Source organism: Erpetoichthys calabaricus, chromosome 2 (assembly GCF_900747795.2).
Source record: "Erpetoichthys calabaricus chromosome 2, fErpCal1.3, whole genome shotgun sequence".
NCBI lineage: Eukaryota > Metazoa > Chordata > Cladistia > Polypteriformes > Polypteridae > Erpetoichthys > Erpetoichthys calabaricus.
Window position 1 is genome coordinate 202,918,313 of NC_041395.2, and position 27,975 is coordinate 202,946,287.

The 27,975-nt window shown below is 34.5% G+C and overlaps 1 protein-coding gene across 3 annotated transcripts in view; it reads left to right on the forward strand.

The window, feature by feature from the left end:
* tp63 (tumor protein p63) overlaps nt 1-27,975 on the forward strand; it is an 85,378-nt gene that overhangs the window by 9,090 nt on the left and 48,313 nt on the right. Inside the window, exon 1 of one of the 3 annotated variants that reach the window (XM_028795025.2) lies at nt 23,759-23,973. The exons of the other annotated variants lie outside the window; for them this stretch is intronic. Coding sequence (XP_028650858.1) covers nt 23,932-23,973 — 42 coding nt within the window. The 5' untranslated portion in view covers nt 23,759-23,931. Of the gene's footprint in view, nt 1-23,758; nt 23,974-27,975 lie in introns of those variants that run through there. 3 annotated transcript variants of the gene reach the window in all.

Here is a 27,975-nt window from a genome sequence, read left to right on the forward strand (position 1 = left end):
ACATAAATATCTTGTATACAAAATAGAAGTCAAGACTATATTAAGTTATTTTCACATATTTTTATTTTTTTTTGGAATAAACAAAATTAAAAAAATTAGTAGTAAACACGATCAACAATTAGCAAACATAATAGTTATTGATTAACAATATGATTAACCAGGGGCCTCGTGTATCAATGGTGCGTATGTACAAAAATGTTGCATATGCCTGTTTCCACACTCATATTGCAATGTATAAAAACTAAACTTGGTGTAAAGCCACGCACATTCTCATGGCAGCTCCTACCCCCTTGTGTACACACATTTCTGCTCAGTTTTGCAAACTGGCAGCACCCAGCATCAAAGCAGTGCTACTGTTCCTGTGTGTTTTTCCTTTCTTTTTTAGATTCATATCCATGACATGGGCTTTATCAAATACATTGAAATTAACAGCATATTGTTTATATATTTAAGGCACTTGATTGTAATCAAAGTGTAACAATTTAATGGTGCATGGATTTGCCAAGCTATTCCAAATTCCACAGTTGTTTTAGTGTTGTTACTCTCAGTGCACCACTCAGAGTATTTAACCCATTGAATGTGTGTGTGGTATCATAGCTGCACAGCAGCTTATCGGAGAAATCTATGGTGGGTTGTGTCGAGAGTGCCGAGGATTATTGGGATACAGCTTCCAGCCTTGGAGAACATTTATAGCACACGCTGCCTCAGGAAAGCCACCAGCTTCTGCATGGATTCCACTCAACCATATGCACATTCTATTAGAACTTCTCCCATCTGGCAAACACTTCAGACCTCGAGGCTCAGAAACAGTTTCATCACAAGAGCTTTAAATGCACTCAATCAGTCCATCAGTGCTCCAGGCAGAACTGTTTGTACTTATAATTACAATTACCTCACTGTAAACCTGCACTACAACTGTAATATTGTACAACCTGAACCACTTCATAAACCATTTGCACTATATGTACATGTATATTTTACTTATGCTTTTGTTTTTTATTGTTATTACTAATATTATTATTATTGTATCATTTTATAGGAAAATAAGTTTATAGAGGATTTGCATATTGAATCTCATTGTACCATACAGTGACAATAAAGGAATTCAATTCAATAGAAGAGAGCACATATTTACAGATGATGATGACTGGCTTCTAAGTTGATTTACATTTCCAAGTGCTATCCTGTTGGAGCTGTGAGCTGTTAGAATACTAGGATGTATACTTGATATCAATTTTAAGAAGAAATGCATTCAATTATGTATATTACATTATACACATAAATTGTTAATTTAAATAATGTATACTGTTAATAATTAAACATGTGGGGGCACGGTGGCATAGCAGTAGCGATGAGCTGGCGCCCTGTCCAGTGATTGTTCCTGCCTCGTGCTGTATGCTTGCTGGGACTAGCGTGACCATAGATGGATAGATGGATGGAATAATTAAACATGTATTACAAAGATTTTTCAGTGTTTCTTAAAAGTTTTGAAGAATCGATGTTCTAAACTTTCAGCTGGTTTGACATTTATTACAGAGCTTATTGTGTGGCGATTGGTTACGTGGAGAAAGAAACTGGAAAGGAACTGGGGTTTGGTATGTTTGACAGACATAGTATGTCATAAATGATTGCATCAAGGGTCGTGCACGTCCCAGTAAGCATCTTGCTGGAGGCAGGAAGAATCCCTGGATGGGGGATTGAAACAAATTCCTGGACAGGGTGCCAGCTAATTGCAACTACTGTGCCACCGTGCCCTCATGTTTAAAAGATGCTTTAATGCATTTCATCAAGAAAATGATATCAAGTAAACATCTTATTATTCTAAAATGTTCAAAGAACTATAATATCATGAATATAATGTGTTCTGTTTGGAGATCAGTGCCTGCGTGCTCCTGTCTACGAAGAGAAAGCTCATTTAAGAAGCACATAGTGACTCACACTCATTGAACATAGAATACAAAGCATTTAATGTGCTACTTTAGTTAAGATTGGATTTGAGAAAGCAGTAAATTAAACATCGATTTTAAGATGAAGTTTACAACGGTCTACTTTAATGACAACATAAACTATGAGATTAAAGTGGAAATTTTCTAGATTAAAGTCAACATTTTGAACTTCTTTTATTCACTGTGTCCCTGTTTTTTTTTCTGTACCCTAATACACTTCTATATAACACTCAGACGGTGGACTATGACTCACCTTTTCATGGTGACTTTGATATCTGACCACTTCTTAATTATATCAGGCACTGTGCGACTTTCTGAACTTTTGAGTGTCTCTGTGTCACTCTGTATTACTCGATCAACTTCCTTTTGTTGTTTTCACCACTGCTTAAGACAACAAATGGTACTTTTTCCTTGCCTCCACTTCACATTTGCTGAAATTGTTTTGCCATTGTCTTTTCATGAAACACTGAACACATAAGGGGCTACTTATGTTGATTTGCATATTCAAAAGGGCATAATTCTGGGAGAAGTCAGGGTGGGGCAGCATTTCATGCTGACAGGGATTTATGGAGCGGAAGGGTGTGGAAGTTGGCTTACATATGGTTTTGTGTATCTGAATTTTTTTTGTGCATATGCACATTTCCACTTTTGTCTGCTCTCCATGTTTTAGTGTGAATTCTACTCACTGCGTTATACATGATGCCCCAGATGATTTAATATGATACATGTGCTTTTCTGACAGAAATTAGCATCTTTATATCTGGTTCTGTTTTGCTTCATGTTCTATATTTGTTTTATAAGTACAGCATTGAAGAAAATCCTGTTTCACATATGTACATTGAACAAAATGGCATTAAAAACATACTTGAGTGTTCCGAAAAATCTTTAAAATATATTTATTTCATAATCCAGAAGTTGACTAAAGAGTTGTTTTTAAAATCATCCATTAAACTTCTGTCACATGAAATATCAATCAGTTGTTCATTTTCTTCAGAAAAAAGGTATTCTGATAATGCTACATTATCTCAAGAAAAGTGATTCCTGATCCAGTTTTCTTTTTCATAACCTTCTGGGACGTACAATTTCATTTTATTTATCAATCGAAAATCATTCATTTTCATATTTAATGTTAATTTGTCTTTTGGTGTTAAATTGTTTTTCTCTAAGAAAATTTTCTAAAGTTGGTAGAAGTGCAACATATTTTTATCCAGTTCTTTGATAATTAACTCAGTTTTTTAATTTCTGCATTTACTTTGTCTATAACAGTAAAAACATTTACATTTTGTCCTTGTAAATTTAAATTTAGATCATTCAGTCTTCTTGAAAAATCAACTAAATATGCTAATCTAACCAACTATAACTCAAAGAAACAATTTCTTAATTCACATTTTAAATCGCAAAGGAATACTTGCACTTCTGATCAAAGTTCAGAAAGACGATTTAATACCTTGCTTTTGGAAAACCATTGAACCTCAGTACGCAACAGTAGTTTTTTGTGGTCTTTTCTCATCTCTTGACATAACATTGTAAACATTCTTGAATTTAGTGCACAGGCTTTAATAAAACTGACAGTCTTAACTGTTTGATCTTAAACAGTTTTTAGTTCTTCCAGGGATTACTTTTGTTACCGAGGCTTCATGATGAATACTACTATGAGTAAATACAGCTTTAGTAGTGACCTTCTTCATTGTAGTAATAACACAGATTTGCTTTCCAGTTAAAGCCTGAGCTACATCAGTACATACAGTGCATCCGGAAAGTATTCACAGCGCATCATTTTTTCCACATTTTGTTATGTTACAGCCTTATTCCAAAATGAATTAAATTCATTTTTTCCTCAGAATTCTACACACAACACCCCATAATGACAACGTGAAAAAAGTTTACTTGAGGTTTTTGCAAATTTATTAAAAATAAAAAAACTGAGAAATCACATGTACATAAGTATCACAGCCTTTGCTCAATACTTTGTCGATGCACCTTTGGCAGCAATTACAGCCTCAAGTCTTTTTGAATATGATGCCACAAGCTTGGCACACCTATCCTTGGCCAGTTTCTCCCATTCCTCTTTGCAGCACCTCTCAAGCTCCATCAGGTTGGATGGGAAGCGTTGGTGCACAGCCATTTTAAGATCTCTCCAGAGATGTTCAATCAGATTCAAGTCTGGGCTCTGGCTGGGCCACTCAAGGACATTCACAGAGTTGTCCTGAAGCCACTCCTTTGATATCTTGGCTGTGTGCTTAGGGTCGTTGTCCTGCTGAAAGATGAACCATCACCCCAGTCTGAGGTCAAGAGCGCTCTGGAGCAGGTTTTCATCCAGGATGTCTCTGTACATTGCTGCAGTCATTTTCCCTTTATCCTGACTAGTCTCCCAGTCCCTGCCGCTGAAAAACATCCCCACAGCATGATGCTGCCACCACCATGCTTCACTGTAGGGATGGTATTGGCCTGGTGATGAGCGGTGCCTGGTTTCCTCCAAACGTGACGCCTGGCATTCACACCAAAGAGTTCAATCTTTGTCTCATCAGACCAGAGAATTTTATTTCTCATGGTCTGAGAGTCCTTCAGGTGCCTTTTGGCAAACTCCAGGCAGGCTGCCATGTGCCTTTTACTAAGGAGTGGCTTCCGTCTGGCCACTCTACCATACAGGCCTGATTGGTGGATTGCTGCAGAGATGGCTGTCCTTCTGGAAGGTTCTCATCTCTCCACAGAGGACCGCTGGAGCTCTGACAGAGTGACCATCGGGTTCTTGGTCACCTCCCTGATTAAGGCCCTTCTCCCCTGATCACTCAGTTTAGATGGATGGCCAGCTCTAGGAAGAGTCCTGGTGGTTTCGAACTTCTCCCACTTACGGATGATTGAGGCCACTGTGCTCATTGGGACCTTCAAAGAAGCAGAAAATTTTCTGTAACCTTTCCCAGATTTGTGCCTCGAGACAATCCTGTCTCGGAGGTCTACAGACAATTCCTTTGACTTCATGCTTGGTTTGTGCTCTGGCATGAACTGTCAACTGTGGGACCTTATATAGACAGGTGTGTGCCTTTCCAAATCATGTCCAATCAACTGAATTTACCACAGGTGGACTCCAATTAAGCTGCAGAAACATCTCAAGGATGATCAGGGGAAACAGGATGCACCTGAGCTCAATTTTGAGCTTCATGGCAAAGGCTGTGAATACTTATGTACATGTGCTTTCTCAATTTTTTTATTTTTAATAAATTTGCAAAAATCTCAAGTAAACTTTTTTCACGTTGTCATTATGGGGTGTTGTGTGTAGAATTCTGAGGAAAAAAATTAATTTAATCCATTTTGGAATAAGGCTGTAACATAACAAAATGTGGAAAAAGTGATGCGCTGTGAATACTTTCCGGATGCACTGTATGTCAAGACATTTCTTCTGAGGAATCTCGTGCCCTGTCATAAAAGTGCCCATTTTTAAAAAATATTTCATTTGCAGTTGTTCTTCCACAATGAGGTTCACAAAATAAAAAACTGTTGTATTGTTACTTTTGATTCAAATTTAATACGTGCTAGTAATCAACAAAGTTTGTTACATCTGTACTTTCATCTAATTGAAGTGTAAAATATTGTCATTCACTTTCTAAACAATTGACTTTTTCCATTTTATGAATGTGTTTGCGTAAAGTGTCATTTGATAATGAAATATGATTAAGCTATCCAACTGTTTTCTCATCAAGTAGTGATAGACTATGTCTTTAGCATCTGGTAATAACAGTTTTTCCCCAAAAGTGGGAGGATTACAGTCGGAACAAGTTATAGACTGAGGTTTTGGTTCAAATCTGTCTCCATTCCAGATAAATCTAGTCAAACGGAGCATTGTTGTCTATAGCCAATACAGTGAATCACACATGCACTTTCACCAATACCGATGTCGACTATTAGCAATGGGTAGCATATTTCCCCATTATTACAAAAGGAGACAGAGCAGGACATGGGTGAAGAGTAGGACGTTGCTCTCACATTTGGCAGTTAGACTTTTTTTTTTTAAATAATTGCTTAAAACCAGGGACGTGTGACATCATGAAAAATAATAAAGCTAATAATGATAACATAAAGTAAATTTGTCCACAAGTCTGTGTTATAATTTTGTTTTCTGTATGATTCCAATAATTTTGACCATTTTTATAGTCAAAATCCCTGAATTTGCGCATTTCCTGTTCAAATACAGTGGAGAAACGTGAGTTGAGGCAGCGACGAGCCTCAATTCACTTCAGACTCTGCTATCCCTCACATACTATGTTGATGCATGCAGTTGGCGCGTGCCTGTTGCTGTCTCTCTGTATGTCAACAATATAATATTTTCTGACACGTTTATTATACTCTCTGACTTTCCACAGTCTGGCTAATATCTTTAATGAATGTTTGTGGCATATTTAGTCTTGCTAATCGACCACAAAACCATGGTGACAAGGCACAAGGTGAGGCAGACAGTACCATGCCGCCCTGAAGGGGGCAGATGTGAGCCCAACAGGTGCTTGTTGCTGCTGTTCTTCTACGCAGAGGCTCTAGGCTCTTGACTTCTTTTATAAATAAAGGTAAGAACATAAACGGTTTACAATTTTATAAAAAATGTGATCATACTAAGAAAAAAACAATCCAATATTTAAAAACTAAATTTTGACCTTAAATAAAATATTATTTAGTTTTTTCTTGTTATCCTTTTGTTGAACAGTCTGTATTAAAATTGATTAAAGCATCAGAATTAAAAGCTTTTAAAAACATCTACATATTTCAATTAAGGTCAAAATTGAAAACCTTTTTTTTTTTGTACACCACTCTATACTTTTATTTGTATTGAATGAGTATGAATTGTGGAATTGCAACAGCAAATTTAGAACACACGGAGCGTGCAGAACAAATGCCTCTCTCTGCTGTGAATGTAACGTTCTTTCTTAGCCAAATATGTACTTTACCTATATGTGTGTGTAAAGAATGCTGATGAGATATGAAACATAACCAGTAGTCATTGTGCATGCTGCCAGTTGAATAGTGAATAAGCTACTCTTTTGGGTTCATATATTTGTAAATCTGAAGGAGTGAGTCAGTGCCTCACCAGCCATGAACCTCACCACAAGTCACTGCTTAAAACTACCTCACTACCTCTTTTATACTCTGTTGCATTAATTATCCATGTAACCACCAGTCAACCTCTATTTGAGAACCGCTGCTATAGAGTAATGTTGAAGCAGCCATTTGGCTCATTTTAAAAATCTTTTCTTTCTTTGTTGTGTTCTTGCATTCATCTGCATGAAGGAGGATTGACACTGAAAAAGTTGACCCTCTGCATAGTGATATGTCTTTTGAAGGACTTTTCAGGTTTCCAGTTTTCTTTGCTATAATTAGTAAATAATATCAGATTGTCAAATCCAAGGAGACTGACAGACAGATTATTTGAAAACATTAAGCAATTGAAAGTAGACATTAATAAAACATTGAACATGTTGACATAGGTCTTTTACTTGCATTACAGTCTTGGGCAGTGGGTAATGCTGATGATCTAATAGTTTGGTGCACAGGTCTCTGTAGGTTGGAAAACACTGACATTTAAATTGGATTCTCTAACTTTGATTAATAACAGAATTTAAGTAAAGTTTATGTGGACGATATTGTTTACACAGTTTCCAATAAAAACAAAACAGTAATTTGTTGCGTTGGTGAAGTGGAATACAAATTAATTGAGGAAACAGTCTTGTTCATGTCAAACGGATATTAATATGTCTATACAATGACCATATTCCTTTGTGAGTTTACATCTGGACAGTAGTCTGCAGAATAACACCAAAATTAAAAAATAAATATTGAGTATCTTCTTGCAGACTGTGCCCAGAACTGTCAAAAATTATAAGTACTGTGTAATTTTCTGGACTGTGTTTCAAATGGGGAAGTAAATCATATGTACCTTAGGCCTCCTTTTGGATTTCTACTGTGTCTGCTGTAAAACCTCTTATGTTTGTCTCCGGCCAGGCCACAGTCATATATGTGATATTGAACCAGACATTCATGATATAATGTGTTTAGCTTGTTGAGTTGGAATGTTAAAACAGTCTAGACGAGAACAGGCCATTCATTCCAACAAAGATTGCCAGTCTTATCCACTTACTTCTAAAATAACATCAAGTCTAGTTTTGAAAGTCCCGAAAGTTCTTCTCACTATCACACTACTTGGTAGCTTATTCCATGTGTCTGTGGTTCTTTGTGTAAAGAAAACCCTCCTAATATTTTTTTTTTTTTTGCAAAATTTACCTTGAACACATTTCCAATTGTGTCTCCATGTTCTTGATGAACACATTTTAAAATAACAGTCTCAATTCACCGTACTAATTCCCTTCATAATTTTAAACACTTCAGTCATGTCACCTCTTAATTTTCTTTTGTTTAAAGTGAAATGGCTCAGCTCATTTTAATCGTTCCTCATAATTCATCTCCTGTAGCTCTGGAATCAGCATAGCCACCTTTCTCTGGACATTTTCCAGCGGTGCTTCTTTATTTTGGCCTGGGGCCTCATACATAATGCTGTCCATAGAATTCACAGTAAAACATGATGTACAGACAAAACTGGAAATGTGTGTATGCACAAAAAATCCAGATGCATAAATCCATGTGTACACCAACTTCGTTGTTTTTCTGCTACATATATTTCGGTCACCATGAAATGTAACGCACATGCACACGCTTGCTGCCCCACCCCATGTCCTCCCAGAATTATGCCTCTTTGAATATGCAAATCAATATAAATAGCCCTCAAGTTCAGCATTCTGTGAAAAGACAATGGCAAAAGCACGGGGAAAACAGAAGAATTTAAGCGAATACCAAGTGGAGGCAACGAAAAACGTAGTATTTGTTGATTTAAGCAGTGGTATAAACAACAAAAAGAAGTTGGTTGAGTGACATAGAGCGTTGGAGAAACTTGAAAGTTAAACTTCAGAAAGTCGCACAGTGCTTGAAAAAAAAAAGAAGTGGTCAGATATCAAAGTCGCCATGAAAAGGCAAGTCATAGTCCACTGTCTGAGTGTCATATGGAAGCTTATTAGGGACAAGAGAAAAGAAAAAAAAATAGGGACACAGTGGAAAAAAGCTTAATGTCAACTTTAGTCTTGAAATTTTCACTTTAATCACATTGTTTATTTTGTCATTAAAGTAGAACGTCATAAACGTCATCTTAAAGTCATTTAATTTACTAGTTTCTCAAATCCCATCATAACTGAAGTAGCACGTTATATGCTTTGTATTGTACATGTTTTTTTTTTGCTCTGTGTGTGAATCTCTACCTGCTTCTTAAATGGGCTTTCTCTTTCGCCGACAAAACACAGAATACATTACATTCATGATATCACAGCTCTCTGAATAATTTAAATGTTAAAATGTATACTTGATATCATTTCCATGATGAAATGAATTAAAGCATGTATTAAATATGACGGCACAGCGGTAGCGATGAGCTGGCATCCAGAGATTGTTCCTGCCTCCTGCAAGATGCTTGCTGCACCATGCGTGACCCTTGATGAAATAAATCATTGCAGCTGTACTGTCTCTTTCAAATGTACTAACCCCCAATTCCTGTCCTTCCTTTTCTTTCTCCAAGTAACCAAAAGCCACACAATAAGTTCTTTAGTAAATGTAAACCATCTGTAAGCGTAGAAAACAGATTCTTCCAAACTTTTAAGGAACATTGAAATATCTTTGTAGTGTAATTATTTCATCCATCTATCCATCCAGGTTTACACCAGTCCCAGCAAGCATCCAGCGCAAGGCAGAACCAATGCCTGAATGGGGTGTCAGTTCATCACTACCACTGTCCACCTGTCCACACATTTAATTATTAACAGTATATATTATTTAAATTAACTTAAAAATTAAAATGTATAATGTAATATACATACTTTACTGCATTTCATCTTAAAAATATCAAGAGCTGCAAGAAGATAGCGCTTGGAAATCTAAATCAACTTAGAAGACAGTCATCATCATATGTAATAAAGCGCTTTCTTCTATTAAATTGAATTGAATTCCTTTATTGTTATTGTATGGTACAATGATATTCAATATGCAAATCCTCCAATAATTTATTTTCCTATGAAATTATAAAATAACAATAATAATAATAATACGATAAAAACAATGAAAAACATTCAATATGAAAGCATAAGTAGCTCAGGTTGTGCAATGTTACAACTGTAGTACAAGTTTACAGTGAAGTAATTGTACTTATAAATACAAACAGTTCTACCAGGAGCACTTGATGGACTGATTGAGTGTGTTCATAGCTCTTGGGATGAAACTGTTTCTGAACTGCAAGGTCCCTACAGGAAAGGCTCTGAAGCGTTTCTCGTATGGGCGCAGTTCAAATAGACTGTGCGCATGGCTGAGGCAGCGTGTGCTATATGCTGTATCCTGATAATCCTTTTTCTGATCACCTGCTGTAGAGCTGAAATTCTGCACTCAGATACAGTGGGTAAAAATACTCTGAGTGGTTCACTAACAGTAAGAACGCTAAAGCAGCTATGGTATTTGGAATAGTTTGGCCATTCCATGGACCATTATGTTGTTGCAGGTTGATTGCAATCAGATGCCTTAAACTAATAAATGATATGCAGTTAATTTCAGTGTATTTGATACGGCCGCTTCAGGGATGTGAATCTAAAAAATAAAGGGAAACCACACAGAAACCGTAACACTGCTTTGATGCTGGGTGCCGCCAGTTTGCAAAACCGAACCGAAAACTTGTGTACGCAATGGTTTGAGCTAGCGTGAGAATGCACTTGGTTTTACACCAAGTTTAGTTTTTATACAAGCCCCTGGAGACCAGAACTATACACAATACTGCAGATGAGGTCTAACCAGGGCGTTATGAAGGTTAAGTATAGCCTCCTTGGACTCTCTACATATTGTGCTACTTAACCTTACATTCTGTTAGCCATTCTTAATGGCTTCTGAACAATGTCTGGCAGTTGATAGTGTACAACTCCTTCTCATAAGGTTCACTTTCAATTTTCAGATCTTGGAGAAGACTGTCTTGTCAGTTCTGCTCCTCAGCCTGGCATCTAACTTTTTAAATATGGATTACAGAACTGACAGATTACCTTTATATATGTCATTTGTTTCAACATTGACATTAAAAACTGGATCAACTCCACTCTGTCCAGAAGGGAGTTATAGTATCTTTAACCCTGTGACAGATGCTGAGCACTACAGTATAGTTTAATGGGTTTTTTGGTTGTTTTTTTTTTAAAGGAATTGGCCTAAAATGTGTATTGAAAGAAAGCTGTTGGAGATAGAGGAATCAGAATGAGAGAAAGATGCAAATGGCATAGCATAAAATTTTACAACACTTGACTCAAGTTATGGAGAAGCACTTCCAAAAGTAAAGATTCTGGAACATGCTATCTCCCTTCTGTTGCTTGAATGATGTACATCAAATGATTAAAAAGATCAAATTCTTTACGTTGATTTCTTTTTCTTATGTAGTGTAATTTTTGTAACAACTCCTAAAAACCTCCTAAAAAGAAATCCTTGACTGGGCTTGGAACTTTATGTTTAAGTAGAAAAAGCTAGGCGTGTTATCTTTATCGCTCATTAGAATACAGCTTGCCGTTTAGCGCCACAGGGGACATGTTTGTATTGTGTAGGGTTTATGTTTAATCTGAAATACCTTCTCTTGTTTTTTAGTAGCTGCAGGGCAGCAATTTAAAACGCACCTGCCGCTGTGCTGGGATTTCAGAGCTTGTCTGTCAGTAGGCGTCTGTTTGCTGGAGGTGGAGGAGGGTTATGTGGGGCAGAATAACGTCAAAGAATTTAGCAGAAACAGTGGCGCAAGAAACATAATATCCCCTAGTAACAGCTGATTTTATAACAAGATATGGGGAAATCAGCTGAGTATGGAGGAGCACAAAGGCCAGCCAAGGCCAAACCAGGTATGCCTTTGGTGTTAAAGAGATTGCTTCTGGGCTGGTGCAGAGATTACAAAAGAGGGCCATTAACAGATTTATTGGTCATCAGGACACCTCTACTTTAAATGCATTCCCCCATCCCCAAGAGTAAGGCATGAAAATAAGCCCCCCTCCTGAATTGTTAAGACTTTTTAAAAAAATGTATGAGGACCACTGTTTATATTAGAAATTATATTTATGTAGCCATCCATTCTTTTATTAATGCAAGTGTAAGGGTATGGGTGGAACCAACCCTGAACAGGGCACTAGTCAATTGCAGGACATTCTCACACATGCTTCTACATTAGTACATAGCCAAGTTATATTCTACAGTCAACATAATCTACATGTGTTTTGGATATTTGATGAGAATTGGAGTACTAGAAGAAAGCTCTTTACTGACAACAGTAAAACTTTCTGCACATTGGCAGGGATGAGTTTTGATTGCAGTTTATTGGAACAGTGAGGCAGAATCACTAAACACTGCATCACCATGCTACTTGTCAGAAGCCTTGTTCAGTTAGAATCAAATCTTTCATTAATAAGGAATGAAAAGTACTAAGTTGCACAATTTGTATAACATGACCCTGTATAATTATCAATTAAATTACCTTAAAGTCAAGCTGATTCTGAACACTAGAGATCCAGGCTAGTGTTGGAGGTTTACTATCTACAGCGTTCTTTTACAAAGCATTTACAGAAACAGGTAATCATAACAGTTTCCATATTTTTGTTCTGTTGTGTAGTTGATGGTTTATCTTCTATATGTGTGATACACATTTAATTTTATGTAAAACTAAAATTTCTTAGGGGCATTTATGTTTTCATGGAAAGATTATTGTATAGCAACTGAGAATGACCAATGGTATAACTGTTTTTGGAATCCTTGATGCAGTTAGTCTGCCTTGCATAGTTTCTTTGACACCAGGTGATAAATTCTTGCATTACACTGGATTTTGATACCTGTTTTATACTATGTCATATATTTCAGACTTTTTACTGTTCTCCCCTTACATGATCAAAACATCTGTCTGTCTGTCTGTCTGCCTGCCTGTCTGTCTGTCTGTCTGTCATTTTTACCATGTGTGATTTCTTTCAAAGGCTGTCAGTTGCAGTCTGCATGAAAAGACTTGTAGGTAAATAAATAATTCCATTTTAAATACTTGCCATTAGTTAGGTTACTTGCATTATTAGAAATATTTGCTTCTGCTGGTCAGACAGTTTAGAGAAAGAGCTACCAAATGCTGTTACAGTTAAATAATCTATAGTTTTTAGTCAGAATCAGTATTAGAACATCACCCGGACAGTTCAATGTAGATTTCCAATACTCCAATACTTTAGCTCTGTTAAAATTTACCATTATTATTTTCTAATCCAAAATACAGCATGTGAAATAAACATAGTTCAAATGTGTTAATTGCATTGTCTGGCATCATGTGATAATTTCCTGACCATTACATTACCCAAAAACAGAAGCCTTTGTATCTTGAAATTATATTTCTAAATATGATGTATTTAACATATTACAATAAAGATAATAATGATAAAAATATGGTAGCACATTTCCTATGGCCTGCTGTAATCGCAAGAAGAAGAAGAAGAAGAACAAGAAACACATTCTGTTGTGATGCAGAATGATGTAGAGCAATACACTTGACATATTATTGAAGACAAATTATCTGAAAGTCACTTTCATAATCACAAAAATCTTTATCACTTAAAATACTGTTATGTACAGACTTTATCTGACACTGTATAAATGGAAAGAGTTCTCCCAAAACTATTTGAAATTTTTTCACAAAAAATGGTCACCTGTTAATATAAAAGTAGATAAATTTATCCAAAATAAAAAGGCCAGAACTGCAGAAAATATTCTGGCAAATACACCAAAAAAGGTTTTTTCATATTGAAAAGTGTTAAAATATTCACCTGACCTGCTCACTTGGCAACATTGCTGTGTGATATTTTAAGGTGATTACTGGACCTATGACAAAGAAATTTGTGTGCTTTCATTAAATATAAATTAACTTTGTTAACATGACATCAATCTCAGTTATGCCAATTATATTAGAAACAGATAAGTAAAGCCTACTGCTGTGTTCCTCCTTGGTTGAATCAACATGAGGTAGCTGTATAATGGCAAATTTTCCCAAAAGTCCCTTGTTAAAGCTAAGCAAAATATCCATTTCAGATAACGTCAACCTAAGTTAGTTGACAACATGCCCCAAAATTATTTCTGTCAGTGGTACTGTTTTTTAAAGCAGAGAAATCCATTTGGATTATGTCTACCTAATTTTAATTCTTAATGTGATATACAAGAAATTGTATTCAGTTATACCAAAAATTACATTGTAAAGCCTTGAAACATTGTTATTTGGTGTAAATTCAATTCTACGCTAACTATGTAATAGCAATATACCCCAAGAATAAATTTCTTTGACTGTAGACGTTTTTGCCATTTAAAAACAAGCAGAAGTGTCTTTATTGTCCTTCACAAAAATCAACATTGGGTAAATGCCACAGGTGTAGAGATAGAAACTTAATTACTTGTGTTCACTTTATAAATGACAGAGGAAACAAATCTGGATACCTGAGCACTTTTGAACCCAGCCGTATAGTGCATAAATGTACAGCTTTAGCCTCTCCCTAAAATTCCTTCACGCTTCTAATATTTTGAAAGAATAGTTGTTTTTTTCTCCCAATCATCTAAAACGTCAACAATCTATAGGCAGATATTTTATGCCAAACATAAAACTAGAGAAAAATTAAGCAAATTGAGTACTTAAAGAATTAAATAAAAAATTAAAAGAAAAGAGTTTTTCAACACTACATTTTGTGCTATATGGTAAAGGTAAGCTCCAAAGCCCCTATACCCCTATAAACCTCTAACTCCTTTAAAAGCACAGAGACTTTGACTTGGATTCTTTTTCTTAAGAATTATTTGTTCCGCTTCTTACTCTGAACACATTCCGGTTCATTTGAAATGCCATCACACCAATGCCTCTTACTGAAACCTTGGGGCCCACCCCCATTTGCTGTTCCATAACTTCCTCATTTAGAGTGGTGAGAAATGTTATCCTGATAGTCTGGAAGACTCGTTTCAAATGCTTTTTTTTTTGTTTTTTAACTTCTTCTAAGATAATGTTTCACTAGGCATTGTATTGGTGAATTTATAAGTTTTAGTTAATTTGTTTATCTTATATGTTTTGAACTATTAATTATATACTGTCCATATACCTTTTGATGACAGTGTATGGTTTATGGTTCACCTATACAAATAAAATTAAAAAGAAACACAATATTATGAAAAGTACTAATTTATATCTTAACAAAAATTTCAGAATAGAGTGATACAAAGTAGTCTATCATAAGGGATCTCAAACCTTTTAACCACAGGGATAATAGAAGACATGTAGCAGAAATATATAGCTATTGCAGGCAATTGACACGTATTTGATCATATGCCAAATGATATATGTAGGCTACATTGATACAGAACTAGCTTTAATGCAGTAGCTAAACATCCATCCACCCATTTTCCAACCCGCTGAATCCGAACACAGGGTCACGGGGGTCTGCTGGAGCCAATCCCAGCCAACACAGGGCACAAGGCAGGAACCAATCCCAGGCAGGGTGCCAACCCACCGCAGAGTAGCTAAACATCTTGAGTTATATTTATTTTTAAGTTACGTGAAAAAATTCAAAGACATTCAACCTTACCAATATTGGCATAGCCCCCCCAAGTGTCTCCTGGCATCCCCTAGACTGAAAACTATTTGCTTAGCACATGCTGAAAGCAGGTAAAGACTAGGTAACTGGAAACTTTTGGATATGTGGTGCTGTTAGGCAATTTCGTTTAAAGTAATTAAGTAGACTATAATAAAGTATCTATCTATCTATCTATCTATCTATCTATCTATCTATCTATCTATCTATCTATCTATCTATCTATCTATCTATCTATCTATCTATCTATCTATCTATCTATCTATCTATCTATCTATCTATCTATCTATCTATGACAAATAACCATATAACCCTCTATAGTGTAAGTAAGTATAATGTACTGCATGCACTGGAATTAAATATTTATGTATTTTCGACCTCAAATTATGTTTCATCTTTAAATTTTAATATTTCTTCTGGTGCTGTTTATAAATATTATTTTGTTTACTGATCTTATTGTCCCTTTATTTTTTGCACTGTGGTATCAATATGTGTACCCTTTGTTTCCGATAAACTCTCTTCATTTTTAGTCTTCTTCATTTAAACTTTGGTTTGACATATATACATCTGTAAGCACCATGGATAAACATATGCTGATATGATCTATGATCTTCAAGGTATTAATGAATTTGAACATTCCACTTCTGAAGTTGGAGATTCTGATGCGTTTGGTCTTGGATTACATATTACTGCCACTTTCTTAATTTTGATAATGGTACCTGCCTCTAAAAATTTCCTCTCTAACTGATTTCTGCACTGTTGCCATTAGGAATTTAAAGAAACTTTTAATTATCTTTGAGAAGGATTAAATATAGGCATGCTTCCTGCATTAAGTATCATTAATTTTGTTTCATTTAATGTAGTAAGCACATTTAATAACTCGTAGTGGGAATTAGGTTTAGGTTTAGGTTTAGAAGTGTAAACCAGCTTCAATAAGCCAAGCGTTGTTGCTTATAAGTTTTTGATTTTTATATATATTTATAATCTTTTTCCTATGTCTTTTTTGGTATATCCCAGGCTGCTATCAGTTTTAGTAATTAAAACCAGACAGTTCCATGGTGCTGTCTGCTACATGACCTGTGGCAAAAAGTCATGGCATAGTCAAGACCTCCCATTCATATGGAAAGAATAATAAATTAATATGAAAGTTTAACTTTCTGATAAAAATGTTACACTGTCAGAATCTGTTAATTTTGGAAACACCAACTTTAATTTTTTATTTTGCATTTAGTTATTCCAAGTGTAAATTTTGAAATGACTAAACTATCAATATTTACAGGAGGAATATGAAAATAAGTTTGAAAATGTTTCTTTTTTAATATTGTGCAGAGGACTTGAAAACCGTTCATTTGATTAGGTAGCCTTAGATGAGCAAGTGCTCCTGCTGTCATCCATCAGCACTGCTTGTGACTCTTGGGGAGAAGGCAGGTGTTTTTCATGCATGAGCAGCTTTTCTGTGATGGTTATCTGAAGTGTTCCATCGTCAGTCTTGCAGGGGGCGTTCCCAAGAATTCCTTCAAGCAGAAAAGCTGGAGAGTAAAAAAATTAAAGGTTTTTACATGTTGGTTTTTGACTAGATCTAGCAAAAGACATTTTTTCTAGGGTTTCTGCAAAGTATTCTGATGTCAGCTTTGTCACTGTGAAGTACAATCATGCCTTTCATAGTTTTATTGATCAACTGTGGCACCTTGATAGTATGCTACTTTGAGCTCCTGTATCTTTCACCATGTACTTATATTGCACAAAGAAAAGCAAATAAGCATAGGTACTACTTTTTTAAATTTTTCTTACATTTCTATAGCAGGTGAGTCTTTAGTTACATTCATGTTTCACAGCCCTGTCAATTTAATTTTATTGCATTTTGAACCAGTTTTTGAAATTAAAATTATAGGTGTATCATATGATGCAGTACATAACATCATCAAGTGGTTAAAAAAAAACCTGTTACAGTTTTGAGTTTGAGTTGTCTGCCATTCGCTACTTTACTTAAGAGGCTAAATACAGCACTATCGTGTGTAAAATCTTATAGTAACAAATAGCACATCATTTTTTTTCCTTGTGGTCTTCATTGACATTTTTTAAAATTTAGTAAAAACATTTATGTCTGTTTTGTTTTACTTGAAAGGGAGATTTTAAGTTTTTTTTAATATGATGTCAGCTTCTAGTATTTGTAGACTTTACCATTTTCTTCCCTGATGTTTGCATATACAAAATTGGAGCAGTGGGCAGAAAGTGTTCTCATATATATGTATGAACATATACAATTTGCTTTGCTGAAAGAAAAAATGCAATGATTTTCATATAGATTATAACAGGAAACTGTCAAACAGTAATACTGACATAAAAGTATAGCTTGCTGTAACTAAGGATTAAAATAAAGCAAACTTTTAACAATATTATTGCATCTGTCCTTTTTATTGAGCTACTTGAGCTAACTAGAGGTTACATGTTACCTGGGAGGGTCAGAAGTGTTTGCCAACAATAGGACTAAAGAAGGCTAATAAAGGTTTCCCCGCTTTGTAAATTTAAATAATTTTTTGTTTATGCACAGATGTACATTTACTCAAAATGTGTGCAGGTGTGAGTTCTGACCCATCATCTAGAAGAATAAAGCTCAGACATATCAACCGTAACCCACAATTAAAAGCAAATTAAACACTAAATAAAGCAAAGGAGCAACATTTTCAAAATGTTGAAAGAAGTAGGGAACTTCACCAGTCACCACGGGCCCATCAGTTATCTGAAGATGTTACTACAGAACTTGCACAAGAAGCTGCAAGACAGCTTGGTCAGCCAAACTACTGCAGCAGAGCCACAACTAACTCCACAATAAAGGCAAATTTGGCAATTAAAACCCAAGAAATGTATTTAATTTTATTTATGCCCATCATTTTTAATTGGGGGCGGCACGGTGGCGCAGTGGGTAGCGCTGCTGCCTCGCAGTTGGGAGATCTGGGGACCTGGGTTCGCTTCCTGGGTCCTCCGTGCCTGGAGTTTGCATGTTCTCCCCGTGTCTGTGTGGGTTTCCTCTGGGCGCTCCGGTTTCCTCCCACAGTCCAAAGACATGCAGGTTAGGTGGATTGGCGATTCTAAATTGGCCCTAGTGTGTGCTTGGTGTGTTTGTGTGTGACCTGCGGTGGGTTGGCACCCTGCCCAGGATTGGTTCCCTGCCTTGTGCCCTGTGTTGGCTGGGATTGGCTCCAGCAGACCCCCGTGACCCTGTGTTCGGATTCAGCGGGTTGGAAAATGGATGGATTTTTAATTGGCATCTACTCGTATTTATGTTTTTTATACTGTCATTTATATTGTGTATATATAAAAGATCTTCATTAGAGAAAATTAAGTCCTTTGTTGCACAAGCCTTTTTGGTCTTTTTCTTGACAGTGGTGAAGAATATCTGCCAGTGGGGTATGTGACAATTTTGAGACACATTTAACTTTTCTTCCATAATTGAAAGTTACCTGTCTGCAGATTATTAATTATTAATGATTTATTTGAGCACAGTATAACAATTAATATCTGAAATAAAACTTAGTCTTAACATGAATGCTTCAGATGACTATGACTTACTGTATTTTGAAATTAAATTAATAAAGTTTCATTTAATGTGATGTTTTAATTTATTGGATTGTCAAATAAATATAGTACCAAATAGGTATCAGTAAAATACAAGTCTAGCAAGATGTAAGAGCACATGTACAAAATATGTTGTGTATTCAACTAATCGATTATTAAACTGTATATCATCTTCATATAGAGTGAAACTGACTCACATTCAGTGTTCTGCATTTTAATTTTTTTCTCGAGGTGCTATAGTTTTCTTGTTCCTTTAGTGGAATTCTTCTTATACTTGCCTCTGCTCCTACATGGTTTCCTGCCTTGTGGTCATTATTGTCATAGTAGGCTCTTGTTTTTCTGCCATTTTGACATTTTGCTCAGTATTTGTTGTCATAAATCAAAACTGTCTGTTAAAAATAAAATCCTTACCTTTTTTAACTCATTTGGTCCAGTTCTGAATTTGAACTGTAGCATAGCAGTCATATACCTAAATTTGGAATATTTCAATTGACCTTCGATTGAATGCATGGACTTAATATTTCATGCAAGGACAATCTAACAGCGCCAGTCAAGCCAAAAAGTAGAAATTGGGAAGGAATCGAGGATAAGAAAAAAATAAATAGATTTTCTGATTATTTCTTTTCTAAATCCTTTGTTCTTTAACAGCCAGTATAAGTCCTTGTATGTTAATGGCATGGAGAACAATACAGTGAAATTTTCACAATTTTCACATGTTGAATGTATAATTTTTATTCTTCATGATCGATGTTTGATCATTCAAGCTACATAAATAAGGAATTTAATTCTTGTGGAATGATGATCACTTTCTCTTTGTGTTTGAGTTGTGTCTGTTGTATATTACATATGTCGATCTTTAAGTTCGTTTGCATTAGTTTTATTGAGGTTTCAATACTTAATAAAGATAGATTGTTTTGTATATTTATTAGACATCTTTGAAAGATTCCTTTAAAGAATTACTAAAACTGTAGCTTTCACAGGAAAGGTTTATAAAGATACTCTTTATTAGAGCATTATCTTTCTTGCTTGCTTTTAGATTGACACACTAAATAAGTTAATTCCTACTTTTTATTTTGTTTGGACAAATCATGTGTGATGCATCTTAGGTTCATTGGACAATTTTGTTTGTGCAGTACCAGTCATTCTTACCGGTGCAACAACCATAACCCATGTGAAGTTGATTCAGCCTCTTTTTATGCATAAGAAACATGTTAATTCACAAGTCATCCCTTGTGATTTTCAGCAACCTAGAGGCCCTCTCTGAAAACCAATATATATATATATATATATATATATATATATATATATATATATATGGTTGAAATAGTTTACTGTCAAATAAATGCAAAGAGTACGCGACATGTGTTTCGCCCTCATTCTGGGCTCATCAGGCGTACACACTCCAGAATGAGGGCGAAACACGTGTCGCGTACTCTTTGCATTTATTTGACAGTAAACTATTTCAACCATTCTATGATCTGCTCCTCACAAACTGAGGGCACCGTGGCGGATATTAGCAGATTGCTGGCCAACCACAAGCATTACCTGATAGGTAACCACCCATACAATCAGATTGTGACACAGACTACGAATGCCGTGAATAATATACATATATATATAATTATATATATATATATATGTATGTATATACTGTATATATATATATATATATATATGTATGTATATACTGTATATATATATATATATATATATATATATATATATATATATATATATATATATATATATATATATATACACACATATATATATATATATATATATATAGAAATATAGTGCAGCTTGCCTAAATAACTAACTCATTCAGTTAGTGTTTTGGGATACATTTCTGCACATTTTATGCATGTTATCTAAACTGTTCAGTTTTCCATTAGATGGAGAATCTTTTAAAAAAATCATAACATAAAAATGGACCTTTCACAGTTTAATGGGTTAATTTGAAAATTGCATCTTAATTTAATTCAGTATGTGCCTGTATTCTGAAGAGCATTATCTGTCTATCTATTTTCAAAACCCAGTTTTTCATCAGAGAAATAACTTTTTCAAGGCAGGGAACTGCAGGCACATCCAAACTCAGTAAAATTTATGGAAATTACGTGGTGACAGGAGAAAGTTTGTTCAGGACCTCAGAAAATCGACACATTCTGCAGAGAACAGGACCAAGATGGAAACTGAAGTACATGAAACTATGAAATACAATTTTCTGGGGAGGTAAAATATGCAAGCCAAAGCTATGAGATAGCAGTACTAACCTTTGTGACACCCTTTCAATTATGCTATATGTGTAATTTCCTTTTGAATTGCATTCCCACTCTAAAAGCTAAATATAAAATGTATTTCTTTTGAGGTAGAAAATATTGTACTATAAGCTTTCAGCAAATTACTGCTCAGATTGGACAGGATGAAAAAAATTCCAGTATACATGAACTCTGGATGGCATTCATTCATTGACTGAATTCTAAGAGGGTTTTGAAACATGAACAGTAACAAGAAGCAAAACTAGAGTCATCTAAGTGGACACTATCATTTTGTTTATTTTATATTGTCAATAAATGAGATTTGAACTTAGATGTTAGCCATTGTTACAGCTTTCTCTTAATATTCAAGTAGCAGCAGTCAGAGACCATGAGCTAATTTTTTCAAGAGCCTGATTGTGTTTAGTTTCCACTCTCTCTTTAAGTTACCAGGGTTTTTAACTTCTGCAGTGTAGAGACACAAGACTTTACAACATCCCCCCAACCCTCCCACCCCGGGTATCTGGCGTGTGGATGCATTCTTAAGGGGTCATAGGTCACAATTGCAGTGAGCATTACTTGGCTGTAGACACACTCCTTCATAGGGTGGGGCAGAGGTGGATGTCTCCAGGCTATATTAAGAATGAATAATTTAAATTTTTCCCCCTTTACCAAGGGGGTTTAGACTTAGTGAGACACCTGGCAAAATAGCTGTTTTTGAGACACATGTCATGCAGAGAATCATACTACTGACATGCCTTTTAATGTTCTAAACAGATTCTTTTGTTTGCGGGAGCTGGGATTTTTGCACAGAGAAAACCTGTAAATAACTCCCACTGTCTCCGGAGAACATTGTGAGTGTGAGTTTCTGTGCATGAATAGCCATGCTGAATATTTTGTCTATGCTTTTGAAATGAGGAAGGGAACTTGGTACGTAAAGTAATTTTCCATTTGTTGGGAACTCCATTTTTATTAATAGCTTCTGGCATTATATTGTTTTCAGAATTTGAAATAGGATTTGGTTATATTGAAGGACGGGGGATTCTCATAACATTACAGATTTGTACTATAAGAAATTTGTAATTGCATTTTGTCATCTCTAAACATGGTGACATCCATAGCATGCCACTATGCACTGTGGTTTGATAGAAAACCACTTTGTGTTAATGATTTGGACTCATTGGAACTAAAGATTTTAGACTTTACTGGATTGTTTAAAAGGTACCTTTTTACTTGTAATAAATTTATCATTTTAACAACCAAACCAAAATGTGTTGAACCTATTAAAATCATTTAAAATTTGCAGATCCTTAGACATACTGGTAGACATTTATAAGTTAACTGGAATCTGAAATGTTGACATTTTTTAAGGTCCAACATTTTGGTAATTATTGATCTCTATTAGTTGTATACTAAATTTCTGCACATGATTTTATGTATGCAAGTATATAAATACACAACATAGAGACTTCTCTGATTGAGTTGTTATTGTTCAATCTGTATAATAATTATAATTCTTTGCATTTATATAGCGCTTTTCTCACTGTATGTTCCATCATAATTTGTTAAATTTCTTAAACGATTTTTTAAGTATGAATTTGTTTTATTATTACATGTGCAATTATTTTTCTGCTCAGCCATCTTTACATTAAATATAGTGTCTGTGCTCTAAGCATAGAAGCAGCAAAAAACAACCTACAGAAGCACAAGTTTTTATGGTGATAGAACATTTTTATTTTAAGTTGAAAATCTGGAGGAATTATTTTTCAATACTATTAAATTGGAAGTTTTTATTCTAAATTCATCTATCTTTTAACGTTTTAATAAAGTTTCTTGACTAATTATAAAATACCTGCAGCTAATAGATATTATAAAATAATCACATTTGGGCAGTCACTGTGGAACTATTAGAACTGGTCTGATAAAGTCATCATTTAACAGACATTAAGACTCAGTGCTTTATAAATGCATTTTTAACTACTAATGGTTTTGCTTAGCATTTCCACGTCTACTATGCTTTCTAAAAAAAAAAGCAAACCATACAGTATTTTTTGTGCAATCCAGTATTTTCAGAAGGAAAATAGGAAGCACACAGACCAGGAAAATACATGCCCATTTCCTCTTGTGTGGTTATAGGAAGGAAAGGATAGGACTGGACGTAAGTAGTGCTTTTCAACAGTGAGACAGTGTAAGCTCTTAATGGGATGGGTGAGGCTTAAATTGCACAGGTATGAGAGATTGGGCAGGTAGAGAAAAGCTAAACACGCCCCTCTCTCCTTACCTGAGTATATAAAGGAATCCCTTTAAATTATTTTGAAAGATAGGAAAAGAGTTAGAGTTTGCAGGTCTTATCAAATCTCCTGTAAAGTCATTCCAGGCCTACAGATACAGTAAAAAGCTACATATAAAGGAGACTAGCGGTCCAGAACCCTGGAGCCTGAAGAGCAAACAGCAGCTGCACTGCTAAATCTTGGCGCTAACATGCTGTATTTGGAAAGCCCAGCCCAGCCACAGTACAATGAGGTAAGAGTGTCCACAGTTGCCAGCATCTTTCTGTAAACTTGCTTTGGATACAACACTGCTCTTTGAGATTACCTCAAATCACTTTGCTTAGTTGTAACTTCTAAGGATCTATCAACAGTTTTGTGCTGTTTAGTACTTGTGCCCTACAAAATAAGTTATCTGCTCCTTCTCTTAAATTTTTGCAATTTAAGTTGAAGGAATGTGCTAAAGACATACTGTGATGTCAAAAATGTGCCTAAAGGTATTTTTAAAATTTGCAAGCAAATAGTAGCAATCTTTAGGAGGTGATAATGTTGAATGCTACAGAATAAAAGAGTAGGAATGACTTTAGCATTATCGAGGACTAAGAGTCAAAATAGTAACAGCCTTGGAAATGTGTCTGCTTTTCCTTCTGGTCTTTTGGATGCATTATTGACCCATTGTTTAGTTTCACTACATTTGCTAAGGTTTGCAAGCATTTTATTTCCTTTTTAAGCATATTAAAAAGTTGTCAGATCAAACTGCATTTTTTTTCCATTCTTAAATCTATTGTAATACATAGATATTAGAAACTGTCTTTTCTAGGCACAAACATATGGCATAATTACAAAGCAGCTAGCTTTTTAGGTTTCTGATGTTTATATTCTACTGGGAGTAAAAATAATTACAAGGATTGAAATTGTAGTGTATTTTATTTTACAGTGGCTTAAACAAGTATTTTTGTTGGCATCAGCTTCTTAAATTTGTATTATTCACTTCTTTATTGTTTTGATTAATATACATTTTTCAATTTATAAATTTTATTATTTAGGCAATTTTTGTAGGAATTTTCTAACAATAAACTAACCATCTAAAGGTATTCAAATACAATATTAAAATCACAAATAACATCTAGTTTGATCAGAAATTGAACTAGTTTCTTTTTTTATTGACTTGCATATATCAAATCAGTTTCTATTTAACATATTTGTAGTTAGTCTTAGGATATGGCATACAAAACTATAAAGAAACGACCAGTTACATGCTTCATGCTGTAGTCTGTGTGAAATGTTTGCAAAGACTTTTCTTAACACAAAAAGCAAATGGAATGGTTGCCTGGAGTGCATTAGACATAGGGAGAGATTTAGTTTCTGTGTAGGAGGTGTAAAGTTGAATAAGAGACTACAACAGAATAAAATATATGGGTGTGTTTTCTAGGAGAATTTGTAGTTTTTGTAATATTTAAATTCTGAAACGCAACCTGTCTTACAGCATGTTATTTCGCTGCGCCTAGAACTATGAATGCCTTTTTTCTCTTTTTGTATATATATAAAGTAGTCCTTTCTGCTTTTTCTTCATATTTTGCAGCATTTTCTTTTTAACTTATAGACACAATGTGTAATTTACTACTTGGCCACCTTTTTTGTTTTCTTGCTTTCCTACTCTCTCTCTCTCTCTCTGTATATGTGCTTGTATCTGCATGTGTAAATATATATATATATATATATATATATATATATATATATATATATATATATATATATATATATATATATATATATGTGTGTGTATGTGTGTGTGTGTATATATATATATATATATATATATATATATATATATATATATAAAACTTAAAGTAACATAGGAGTAGTGACAATTTGTTGTTGTGTTGACAACACAGAATCAGCTGAAACTTCTCATCTTGGTCAGAGGTTTGTGGTAATTTATGATAAGGCAAAGTGATCCAACCTATTTTGCTTTGTTCATCTAAAGAAGTGGGTGTATGGTGGAAGTCGGGTGTATGGTGTTGATATTTCCTAAGAAAAACTTCAGCTCAGTGTTCATATAATTTGAAAAATTACCTCAAAGAATTTTGGGACAGGTGTTTTGCTTGCTGCACTGTTGGATGAAAAATAATGTTTATTCTGTCATTTTGCCATTAATCCCATATTTAGTATATACAAAAAGTATATTCTGTGTAATAATATAACTTTTTCCATCTTTACTTAATTACATGGATTGATAGTATTTTGTTAAAACAGTTTGATATTGATTTTGTTATCGCTAATTACAATTACTTACAAATATTTGTCTCATATTTTTTCATAATGTCAAGGGAAAAAGCAGTAATCCAAATCAAATTTTAAATTTGTAATGCCTTCCCACAATGCCTTATTTTCTTCCTGTTAATCATTGTGCAATGCGTTTGTGTCTGACGTGAAACCCCCTTAAACCATTGGTTATTTTCCAGAATACCTACAGGGCTTGTTTCTTTGGAACTCTGGGTTCCCAGCACACCTTTCAAACATTACAGTGATTATTTTATCTTTAAAACATAATCCATCCATCCATCCATCCATCCATTATCCAACCCGCTATATCCTAACTACACATTTTTCATAATTTCAGCAATTACTGAAAACAAAAGTAAACAAGGTTTTGAGACTATATGTGGCAGACTCAAATTGAGAATTCGGTAGTAAATTCATCTGGTGTGTTAAACATAGTCTTAAGTAAATGAGAACTTGACCATAGGCACAACACTGTAAAACAGCCTGCTGTAATTTGAGCTATTTTCAAGCTTTTTGTTTCAGTTCTATCCTTCATGAAAGTAAATTTATTTTTCCTTGTAGCAGTTTTGCTATTTTTTTTCCTGCAGAAATATTTATTGGTGTTTGTTGTGTGTATTTCAGAGCTGATTATTTATACAATTTATTCTGTGCCAAGGAACCACATCACAGAGAAATACTTTTTTAAGCAAATAACAGAGAATACCTTAGCGTCTTTTGAAGGAGAAACCTCTGTCACATTTTCATTCAGCAACATTGATTCATTTCCATCACCAGAAATTATAAGCTTTGGTAGACCAAATAGACCCTTTTTGGATTAGTATATTTTTCCTTTAATTACTTTGTTATGCATATGCTGCTACAATTAAGAGTATCCACTAATCAGCTGCAAACAAGATTTCAACATAGAATATGACAACTATCTGTCTCCAGCCATAGCCTGTACTAAAGCAAAGATGTAAAGGTTAACTTTGACCAAATTTATATAAAATTAGAAGTAGAAAAATGTCTTAATTCTATATTTTCTTTTGACACCTTTAAGTTTAATTAAAGTACCATTACATCATTTACCCTACATTGCTTCTGATTTGTTTAAGGGCACTCCCAGTTTATTTGAAGGTATTAAGTACTTTTGAAAAGAAGTTACATTTTATTATTTGCTAAAGTATAAGGGCAAGTGTTTATCTTTTGAGTCTTCACCTAGTTTGTCCTCAAAGTAGAATAAGAAAATATTTATCCTCTTGCACTCAAACATAGCCTTGTTATAACTCATTTGAAATTAATGCTTTATATATATTGTTTGATATTGTTCATTATTGAGAAAAAAGTGGATTTTAGGGCACTAGGAAGAAAAATGGCATCAATTGCTTTGGTTCTTTATGCATTAAAAATGGGATGCTATATGAGTCTGTTTGCTTTTCTTTTCAGTATGTTTTGAAATCATTTATTCTGCAATTATAAATGTAATTAAATAATTGTACGAAAACAACAGTGTCCAAAGATACTTTTGTTGTGCAATTTGATAATTACTACCTACTATGTTTTTATTGCTATATCCGTATTTGGATGTGAGTCTCCTTAAGTTAAAATAAATTCTGGCTTTCGATTATTTGACATTGATGCGGTGTTTTTGTTTATGAGTATTGTGTAGGAAGCTTAGATATACTGCCTGATAATTTGTCTACGCAGTGTTAAAGCAGAATACAGATGATTTCAGAGAGGTGATGCAAAAAACGATTTAGCAAACAGCATTTAATTTCATCAAGCTCTGTATTACTTTACATTGTGTTTACTGTTTACATTGTTGTTTACTGACTGCTGATAAAAGATATTTGTAAAGATTTTTAATTTTATATGATTTTTATATATTATATTTTGCTATTTTTGTAGAGAATATTCGAAGGTTTCACTGACATGAATAGAGTAGTAAATTGATTACCAAAGAGTTTCACAAATACATTTTTTTGCCTGAATT